Source organism: Gracilinanus agilis, chromosome 6, assembly GCF_016433145.1.
Source record: "Gracilinanus agilis isolate LMUSP501 chromosome 6, AgileGrace, whole genome shotgun sequence".
NCBI lineage: Eukaryota > Metazoa > Chordata > Mammalia > Didelphimorphia > Didelphidae > Gracilinanus > Gracilinanus agilis.
Genome location: NC_058135.1, coordinates 298,669,718 through 298,680,115, shown reverse-complemented (window position 1 = coordinate 298,680,115; position 10,398 = coordinate 298,669,718). Strand labels below are relative to the sequence as shown.

The following is a 10,398-nucleotide window of genomic DNA, read 5'->3' as shown; positions in this document are numbered from 1 at the left end:
TTGAGTGACGATACAGATACCATTAAATGTAAGCTTAGGCATTTTATTCAATACGTGTATGATTTCCTCTTGGCCTCACCATGCCAAGAAGATAGCAAACATCTCCTTTTAGAGATATACGAGAGAGGCCAGAAGGTATCAAAGGCAAATGTTCAGTGGTGTCTTTCCAAAGTGAAATACTTAAGGTTTATTTTAACTGCTGGTGCCTGCTACATTTCCCCTAAACACATTGAGGATATTCAAAAATTGAATGCACGCTCCACTAAGAAACAGTTGAGAGCAATTCTTGGAGCAATGGGGTTTTGTAGACAGTGGATTCCTTGTTTTGGGGAAACCACTAAACCCCTTATAGGACTAACAAAAAAATTGGTCCCTTAAACACTTAAATTAGAGTTGGAACATATGTTAGTTCTTTTAAATTTAAAACAGGCTTGGGGGCAGCTGGGTAGCTCAGTAGATTGAGAGCCCAGCTTAGAGATCGGAGGTTCTAGGTTCAGATCTGGCTTCAGACACTTCCCAGCTATGTGACCCTGGGCAAGTCACTTGACCCCCATTGCCTAAAAAAAAACAACAGACTTTCCTGTCTGCCCCTGCTCTAGGCATCCCAAATTATAAGTCATTTACTTTGTATGTACACAAATGGAGAAGCATAGCTTCAGGTGTTTTAACTCAAACTTTGGGACCTGCTCAGCACCCAGTTGCTTATTATTCAGTCCAGCTGGACCCAGCAGCTTCAGGAGAACCACCATGTCTTAAAGGCATAGCAGCCACAGCATTGCTAGTAAATAAATCTGCTGATTTAGTATTGGGATGCCCTTTAATCATAATGTGCCCGTATGAAATCAAAGCATTGTAGCTACAACATAGAACACAGGCATTTTCTGATCAGAGAATTGCCAGTTATGAGGTAACCTTGTTAAATAATGAAAATATTACCTTAAAATGCTGTGCAATTCCAAGTCCTGCAACCTTGCTTCCTGATTTACCAGTCTCAGGAGAACCTTTGCACAGTTGTGAATATTTAGTGACCATGGCTGAAAAACCTCAAAATGATCTATTGGACACTCCTTTAGATAATCCAGGTCTAGTATTATTCACTGATGGTTCTTCTTTCATGAGGGATGGCATACACTACACAGAAGCTGCTGTAGTCACAGAATTTGCTATTCTGTGGTCAGCTTCACTACCCTAAAATATGTGCTCAAGGTGCAGAACTGATAGCTCTAAAACATGCCAAAGATAAGAAGGCAACAATTTACACAGACTCTAGATATTGAAAGAATTTGGAATATGTCATGCAGTGGGCATGCTTTGGCTTCAAAGGGAATTTTTAACATCAGCTGGAAAATGTATTACAAATGCAGAAATTATTAACGAAATTCTTTCTGCCCTTCAGCTCCCTGAAGCTATAGCTGTAGTTCATTGCTCTGCCCATACACATGACTCAGACCTTGTCTCTAGGGGGAATGACCAGGCAGATACTGCTGCAAAGCTAGAGGCCTTAGAAGGGCCTGAGTTAATTTTAACATTGACAACTACTGATGATTTAAATCCATCCCTTTCTTATAATGAAAAGGAAGTGGGAAAATGGAAGCAAAATTTTAAATCAAAATTGATAAATGGAGTATGGGTGTCCTCTGAAGGAAAACCCCAACTCCCTTGAAGTTTTTATCACCAAATATGCCAATCCATTCAAAAAAATGGTCATTTGGTACCCAGAGCATTGTGGACTCTGTTAAAAGTGTATGGATAATCCCTGGCATAACTACCATAGCCTCTAAAATGTGCACAGCCTGCCCTACCTGCCAAGAATTTACTCAACATGCTTTTCTTGGCAAAGATTTTGATGGATGTCCTCTGGCTTACACACCTTTTAAACACCTGCAAATTGATTTTATCACTATGCCAAAAGCTGGACAATATAAATTTTGTCTGGTAATAGTAGATCAGCTGACCAGATGGCCTGAAGAATTTCCTATTGCTCGAGCTGAGGGGCTTTTAAAAGAGATTATTTTTCACTTTGGCCAGCCAGCATGCATTGATTCAGACAGAGGAATCTATTTTACTGATTCGATCCTGTCTCAGATTTATTCATGTTTGGGAATAACTCCTAAATTTCATGTACCATACCAGCCCCAGTGCTCAGACAAAGTTGAGAGACCTTAAAACTATGATTGGAAAATTGTGCACCGAGACTCACCTAAAATGGCCTGAAATTCTCCCTCTGGCCCTATTTTATCTTAGAAGCAGGCCCAGGGGAGATCTATGCATCTCACCATTTGAGATGCTTTTTGGACATCCCCCTATACAGGCCTTTCTCTCCTGCATACACATTGTTAGTAGGGGGAGATATTTCTATTGCCCCATATATACAGGATTTGCAAACCAAATTGCGAGAACTCCATGAATCTGGAGCTGCTGTACAAGCAGGTCCTATAGACTTCTCGCTCCATGACTTGCACCCAGATGACAAGGTGTACATAAAGAACTTCCAGCTCACTGGGGCAACTGAGCCTGCCTGTGCAGGTCCATTTCAAGTCCTGTTAACTACTCCAACAGCTATCAAAATTGGAGAAAAAAGGACTCCTGGATCCATTGCTCACATGTAAAGAGAACACCTTCTCTAGGTAATGAGTGAATGTATCCTATCATACTTATTTTGTATTTACCAACTGTTTGTTTTAAGATTTAATTTTGTTTTTACAATTATAGATCAGTTAATCTATAATAGTCTGTTTCACTATGTCACTTTCTGTTACTGTGTTTTGGGTATCATTAGCTATATATTCCGTTGCACTGTCTTTATTTGTACCATCCTATACTTGAACCTGAGAAAATGCCATTTGAAAAGTCCATAAACTAGTTAGACAAAACTTGTGTTAGTAACCTTTAGAGAAGTTGATGTGCTTATTGTGAATTTGGAGAATTTGGGTACTCTCTTTGAATGTGCATGACCTGCTGTATTACTGTTTTATAAGGCTGCTACTTTGGGAAAATCATTTGCACTCACACTGTGGATAATGGCCAAGTTAAAAAAGGAAATGGATCTCATTTGCGGGTGAGAAACCATTGAATTCTACCTCTCTTTGACTGACTGTAACCTGCATGGTCTTAAGTGGGGTGAACTGCCTCACAGAACTCCTGGAGAGGGGGCAGTTGGGGCAGTTAAGAAGGTGGGTATAAAAAGCAGGACACCCAGCTTGGCAAGAGCACTCTTTGGGGAAGAGAGGGAGCTGGCTGTCCTGCTTCTTATACCCACCTTCTTAACTGCCCCCACTGCCCCTGTGGGAAGCCAATAAGAGAATAGATAAAAATTTGAGACTCCTCTTTTGACCCCTTCTGTGATCCTTGTGTAAAGGATTGTGGCCTTATTGAAAAGCTTTAAGTTTCTAGCTAACCAGCAGCTAAGAGGTTAGCATTCTTCCCCTTTGGCCAGAAATGCAGCCAAGGCCGAGCCCTTAGTTTAGCAGGGGCATTTGTCCCTGAGAAAAGTATTCTCAGACTTGGCTTGGTGATAACAAGTATAGCTGAAAGTCCAGCCTGGTTCTTATCTTCACCTTGAAGCTTCTAAGCCTGTTGTATTGTCTATGTTAAAAATACATCTCTGTGTAGTTGTGGGAAACTATCCTTGTGCTTTTTGGTGAAAGGGAGTTTGAATTTCTCATATAATAAACTTGTGACTCAATGGCACTTCGGAGAAGCAGCTATGAGTTAACAGTCAAGATCACCTCCCGTGTCCCAGTTATTTCTTTATCAACTAAGCTGCCCTTATCAGATTATTGGAGATGATGAATAGAACTCGACACGCCTCCCTCTCCAGGAGTTCTGTGACACAGTTCACTGCACATAAGATTATGCAGGTTACACTGACACAGTGTGTCACTGATTGTCAGCTATATATTTTTATTTTTAAAACATTTTTTATCATTGTTTTTCCTTGTATGTGCAATATAGTATTTGGGTTTTCTTTTTTCTTTCATTTGCTGTACTTTGAAGCACATGTTACCAGTACTAAGGGTTTTGGTTTTTTTCTACCAGAGTAGTTTAAAATGTCCTAATGTCAATGCATACCCCAAAGCTTTAGACTATAGAAACCTGCCATTCATTGTTTAAAAATGATGGGACTTTGTCTAATGATTCTGTCTGATTCCAGGAGAAAAGAACACAGAAAAAGCCATTTCACAGTGCCAGAGAAGCACAAAGCTCAGCTGCATAGTGCCAATGGAGCACAAGGTCAAAGAGACCCAAACCAATCCTGGTGGGATTGATGAGATACTGTGCCAAGACACAGAGGACTTGAACTTGTTTGAGGCTTGAGGCTGTGGTTGTTTGGCACATGTTAGACATAGGACTTCCCTGACTCACATTCTACCAGGCACCTCACTTTGGCTGCCATTCTGGCTCCCGTATCCCTGAGAGCAAAGGTAAAATTGGACCATGGAGTGTGATTTCCCATCTGCTGCTAAAAATCTGGTCCCTTTTCTGTCTTTCAGAGTGTTGCAATTTCCTATAGCCCTGGCTGTTGAGTGGGTAAGTGCATAATTGCTACTACAGGCTTATGGGACATCAATCACTTTAACTGGGCCCTGATTCAAGGACCTGTTATAAGTTTATTTTTCCCTACTTGGGATTTTTACACATAAGGCTTTGATATTTTATATTTCATCCAGTAGTTACTTTTTTCCCTCTTTTATTTGGATTTGTTGATGTTTTTGATTTTCTTTTGCCAATTGATTCATCTACGATGTCATAATTCCGCCATGTATCCCCAGGTGACGCTGTGTTTTTTACCATCCTCCTCAGTGGGGTATGTATTATTATGCTATAATGCAAAGTTTACATTTTTTGAGAGCAATTTTAGGATAAGAAACTTGCTACCTCCCAGAATCCAGAGGGCACCATGAAGATGCCTGCAGAAACCACACGCTGCACCAAAAGATCCAGAGGGAACTTTGGGATGTGCTAAATTGAACCATGGGGGTGTGGGGGTAGGTTGAATGCATTTATTTCTAATGCACACTCTTATGCCAAAGGGGACTTCCTCCTAATTGGTTTATTGTCAGTGCACCTAACCTTAGTTTTGTTCTTTTTCTCTTTTATTTCCCTTTATCCCCAAATTATTGTATGTACCTCTAGTTAAAGTTATAAGTTTGGTTACATTTACATGATCCATTGGGGTGACTAGTCTCCCAAAGGATCACAGGGGGGATGTGTAGTTGGAATTTTGTACCTCAGGACTATGTTCCCCAGAATTCTTTTAGTATTTCCCAGAATTCCTTGGCTCTGCATCCTCACATATGTCCTTACTTTTTGCTGTTAAAAGTTCCCGTAACCACGCCCTTGGGGTCTTTTTCTTTCTGCTAATGTGGCTGGAAAAAACGCTTTTTCCCTCTCATTTTATTTCAAGTTATTATTAACAAATATTATAAAAATAATACTTGGAGTATTTGGATATTTAATTTTAATTTTACACAGATAAAGTCTCTGGGCAGATGGAGGGACTCAATGCCTGCTTGTTGAGGATCCAACATCCATATGGTCTTTGGGGAGTCCCCAATCCATGAACCTGGGTTTGGGCCAAGGCTATTAGCACCCCTGAAAATGAGCAGGGGTTGGGAGTCAAGCCCTGGAGGAAGGAGTCAGCTGCGAGACCTGGCTGCCAAGAAAGCACACAGGATCTCGGGCTGCCTTGGGGGAGAAGCCTAGCCTCTGGGAGGGAGGCCCCGGCCCTGCTCAGCCTCAGTCCTGGGGGCTGCAGCTTGGGAAGGTCAGAGGTGAGCTGGAGAGCTTTCAGAGAAGCCCTGTGAGGCCCTCCTTGCATCCAAGTCATAGAAAGATCCATCCGAGGCTCAGGGGCCCCAGCAGCGCCTTGCTCCGCCCGGCTCCAGAGGACACTCGGCAGCAGGGAACAGAGCTCCGAAGAGGCTGCCCAAAAGGACCTTCCAGGGCACTGGTAGGGTTTGCGAAGTACCAAGCCAGGAGCTCCCATTGGAAAGGGAAGGTTTCAGCTGCAAGCCTGATGAGAAGGGCCCCTCCCCAAAGGAAGCAGACCTGCAGGCCTCCTGGAAGCCATTCCCACTGAGAGAAGGGCATCCGCAGCTGATGCGGAACCACCGTGTGGTGCTAAGGCCTGTGGCTGGAACTGTGACCCCCAGATGAACTTTGCGCCATCCGCGGCCCATCTTTTACCAGGGTCCCTCCCCATCCCCATCCCGGTCTTCATGCTGCTGGCAGCGGCCTCTCCTCTTTTCTCTTCTTTCAGCTTCTCTGCCCTCCTCACTGGAAACAATAGGCGCCCTCTCCATGGAGTCCCCACACCCTGAGCCTGCAGGCCCACAGGTTCCCTGAGGAAAGGCTGCTGTGGGCAGGCACAGCATCTCCCACATCCTGCTTCCCTCCAGTCTCCCAAATGGGACGTGGAGACCCCCAGTTCGAAGAGGAGCTCCGAGCCCCCTGCCTCCCGCCACACCTTTCCTTGGAGTGTAGAGGAGTGGCGCACGGTGCGCAGTGACAGTGGGCAGTGATGACCATTCTTGAGCCTGGTCACACCCTTCCCAACCCTGTGACTGAACCCCTGCAGAGCATGCTGAAACCCTCCCCTCCCCCTCCCCCCCCCCAAGTTCCTCATTCTCATCCCCCTTAATCCTCCCTCTCCAGTTTCAGCCTAACTCCACCCAGCCCTTCTGCTGTGCCCTCTGGAATGCCTGGGCCAGAGGCAAGGAACCTCCCTCCATCTTAAGCCATCCCCCTTCTGCTCCTTCACTCCCTCTTCTTGGCTCCCTGGTCAAGGAGGGGGAACTGGAAGGCTCCCATCTACCCACTGCCACTTCCAGGGCTCCCCCTTTCTCCATGACTCAGTAAGCTCAATGGGCCTCTTTCTTCCTGGCCTCCTGGCCTCCATCCAGGGGACCTCAGTGTCTGCAGAGACTCTCCCTCCCTGGAGCACCCTAACCACCCGGGTTCTAGGAGCTACTCCTCCCCCCACTCCACCTCACCTTTGATCTTGCGGCTCCCACCGACGTGCCCCAGCGAAATTCTGGGCTTCTCTCCCGCAGCCCCCCTCGGCTGGCCCTTCCCCTCTCCCCGGCCTCCTCTTCACACTTCCCTGCTCTTCGCCCTCCCGTGGTTCTCTGGCCCTTTGATTCTCTCGCAGACCACCTGAGCGGCACTCTCTCCTCTTCTGCCCGCCCCGAGCCCTTGGAGAACCAGTTCCATTGGACTGGACACTGTCTTGCATTCCTCCCCCCTTTCCCACGTCACTTTATCACGTCACCCAGACGTCCAGCCTCCTGATATCAACTTCCTGCCCTCCCGCGTGCTACTGAAGGGAGGTGGAAAATCAGGCCCTCCTTCTGCCTGGGTCTACTGCAAGTGGACACACCTCGCCCCTCTCCGGCTCTGCATGGCTGCCCTTCCACACCTTCTCTTCCCTCCTCAGAATTCCCCTAGCTCCCCCTCCCCCTCCCCCCCAGCTGGTCCTTGCTTCACATTTTCCAGAAAAAAATTGTGGCTCAGATCGGGAAGCCCCGCCTCTCCCTCACTCGGGGCCTGCCGCCACCTGGTCCTCCCTCCTTTGTGCCTCCCTCCTGGCTCCGCCTGCTCACGGGATGCCGTTCCGGTGTCGCCTCCACACACATGCTCTCGTGCCCACCTCCCTGGGCTCTCCGCCGTGATCTCGGCTGCCCTCTGAGGCTAAGCCTCCTGCGGGCAGGCCTCTCTCTGCTCCGCCCTCGGGCCCGGCTCTCCTCCCCCTCCCCCTCCCCCTCCGGTGGGCCGGACCTCCCACTGGACATCTCAAGCTCCGCCCTCCGGCTCCAAAGCCTCTTCCTGGCCTTCGGAGCCCTCAGAGCCTCGCAGGCCCCGGCCTCCTCCCTGCCCTCCTCCAAGTCCTCTCTGCTGCGGGAAGCCTCCCAGCCCCTCTGGCGGGCCGGCCTCGCTCCTTCCTGGGGCCCCCCTTATCCGGGCCGGGCCTCGCCTCGCCTGGCCCGGGGTGTCTGCCCGGAGGGTCATGTGACCCGCCTCTATAAAGGGCCGGAGGCTGAGCTGCAGGTTCCGGTCAGGCCCACGCCAGGCCTCCAGGGAGCTGCCCTTCCTGCCGGGCCACCTCTCCGGCCAGGGCCGGAGCTCCGGCTTCCAACCCTCTCCGAAGGGCCCGCGGCAAGCCGAGCCCCGAAAGGAGGCCTGCGGGTTCCGAGGGCAGCAGCCCGGGAGCCCGGGAGCCTGGGTCGGGATCCCCCCCATCCCTCTCCTGGCTTCCGGAGCAACTACCTGAGGGGAGGGGCCTGGGGAGCCCCGCCCCGCCCCGCCCCGCCCCGCCCTCGCCTCCCTTCCCGGGCCGGGGCGCAGGGACAGCGGGAGCAGGAAGAGGAGAAGCCTGGAAACAGGGTCCTTTATTGCATTCAGCGGGGCGCCGCGGGGAGACGGGCCAGCGGAGGGGGCGCCGCTCCCAGCGCGAGGAGGGGGCGGGGCGGGGCGGGGCAACTCAATTGCGGGGGAATAGCTGCTGCCTCTGGGCCAGGCCGATGAGTCCCAAGATCAAAACCGTGGCCAGCACTGCGAGCATGAGGAGGGAGAAGATCAGGGCGAAGATGTTAAGGCACTTGGCGGTGGACCCGTAGCTCCGCGCTGAATCCAGGTCCCCCACCACCTTCCGGTCTCTGGCCTGGGCGGGGGGACGAGAGGCAGCCGGGGTTAGTGAGAGGCCGGGGGCCGATTTCCAGCTCAGCCGCTCGGCCCCTCCCGCCCTCCCTCTGCCTCTGTCTCTCTGTCTCTCTGTCTCTCTGTCTCTCTCCGTCTCTCTCCGTCTCTGTCTCTCTCCGTCTCTCTCTGTCTCTGTCTGTGTTTCTCTCTGTCTCTGTCTCTCTCTGTCTCTCTCTGTCTCTGTCTCTGTCTGTGTCTCTCTTCCCTCTCCCTCCCGCCCTCCCTCTGCCTCTGTCTCTCTCGGTCTCTCTCCGTCTCTGTCTCTGTCTCTGCCTGTCTCTCTGTCTCTCTCCGTCTCTGTCTGTCTCTCTCTGTCTCTGTCTCTGTCTGTGTCTCTCTCCCCTCTCCCTCCCGCCCTCCCTCTGCCTCTCGGTCTCTCTCCGTCTCTCTGGCTCTGTTTGTCTCTCTCTGTCTCTGTCTCTGTCTGTGTCTCTCTCCGTCTCTGTCTCTGCCTGTCTCTCTGTCTCTCTCCGTCTCTCTCTGTCTCTGTCTCTCTCCGACTCTGTCTCTGTCTCTCTCCGTCTCTCTCTGTCTCTGTCTCTGTCTCTGTCTCTGTCTGTGTCTCTCTTCCCTCTCCCTCCCGCCCTCCCTCTGCCTCTGTCTCTGTCTGTGTCTCTCTCCATCTCTGTCTCTGTCTCTCTGTCTCTGTCTGTGTCTCTCTCTGTCTCTGTCTCTGCCTGTGTCTCTCTCCGTCTCTCTCTGTCTCTGTCTGTGTCTCTCTCTGTCTCTGTCTCCGTCTCTGTTCCCTCTCCCTCCCGCCCTCCCTCTGCCTCTGTCTCTGTCTGTGTCTCTCTCCATCTCTGTCTCTGTCTCTCTGTCTCTGTCTGTGTCTCTCTCTGTCTCTGTCTCTGCCTGTGTCTCTCTCCGTCTCTCTCTGTCTCTGTCTGTGTCTCTCTCTGTCTCTGTCTCCGTCTCTCTTCCCTCTCCCTCCCGCCCTCCCTCTGCCTCTGTCTCTGTCTGTGTCTCTCTCCGTCTCCGTCTCTGTCTCTCTCTGTCTCTGTCTGTGTCTGTATCTCTCTCTGTCTGTGTCTCTCTTCCCTCTCCCTCCCGCCCTCCCTCTGCCTCTCGGTCTCTCTCCGGCTCACGCGCCGGCACTGGCGCACGTGGCCCCCCCTCCCCCACCCCGCCGCCTACCTTCACGGAGAAGGCGAGCGCCGCGATGCCCAGGCAGCAGAAGTTCATGTAGAGGGCGTTGAACAAGGACCAGACAAAGAAGTCCTTCGGGGGCGGATCACAGGAGCGGATGTTGATGGTGGTGGAGGTCCGGCAGCCGCCCGCGGGCTCGGCCTCCTCGGAGAGCAGCTCATAGCTGGGGGGGAAAGCGCCGTTGATGTGGCCAAGGGGGAGCCTCTGGGTGCTGGCCATGGCGCGGGAGCCTCGGAAAGTGAGTGAGGAGCTGCCTGGGCGGCGGGCAGGCAGGCCGGCCAGGGGGAGGGGCCTCCTCGCACAGCCCACCTCCCCTCTGCCAACTTTCGATTTCCCGAGCCCGCCCAGCCTCTCCCAGAACAGAAACCGGTGAAGCGGGGCCTGCGGGATGGGCTCGAGCTGGGCGCAGAGGGTTCCCCCCCCCCCCGTCCCAGGCTGGGGAGGGCGCTGGGCCCTGGCTCCCAGCAGCCTCCCCTCACTGTGCGCCCCCTGAGCTTGCCCCAAAGCTGGCCCTAGGCCTGAGCTTGCTCCAGGGTCCCCTCCTAGTTCCGG

General features: G+C 51.3%; 1 protein-coding gene across 1 annotated transcript; it reads right to left on the bottom strand.

The window, feature by feature from the left end:
* Positions 1–8,371: 8,371 nt before the first annotated feature.
* Positions 8,372–10,113, bottom strand: LOC123252918 (interferon-induced transmembrane protein 1-like). The gene is made up of 2 exons (XM_044682163.1): positions 9,835–10,113; positions 8,372–8,662 (listed from the first exon to the last, which is right to left on the bottom strand). The coding sequence occupies exons 1-2, from the start codon at positions 10,063–10,065 to the stop codon at positions 8,483–8,485; spliced, it is 411 nt and encodes a 136-aa protein (XP_044538098.1). The 5' UTR covers positions 10,066–10,113; the 3' UTR covers positions 8,372–8,482.
* Positions 10,114–10,398: the final 285 nt, after the last annotated feature.

What these genes read in the sequence shown, in the direction of transcription:
- LOC123252918 (XM_044682163.1), bottom strand. Translation starts at nt 10,065, where the DNA reads ATGGCCAGCACCCAGAGGCTCCCCCTTGGCCACATCAACGGCGCTTTC. An exon ending in CGCTCGCCTTCTCCGTGAAG is followed by an intron (nt 8,663 to 9,834) that starts GTAGGCGGCGGG and finishes CCCCCCGCCCAG; the next exon opens with GCCAGAGACCGGAAGGTGGT.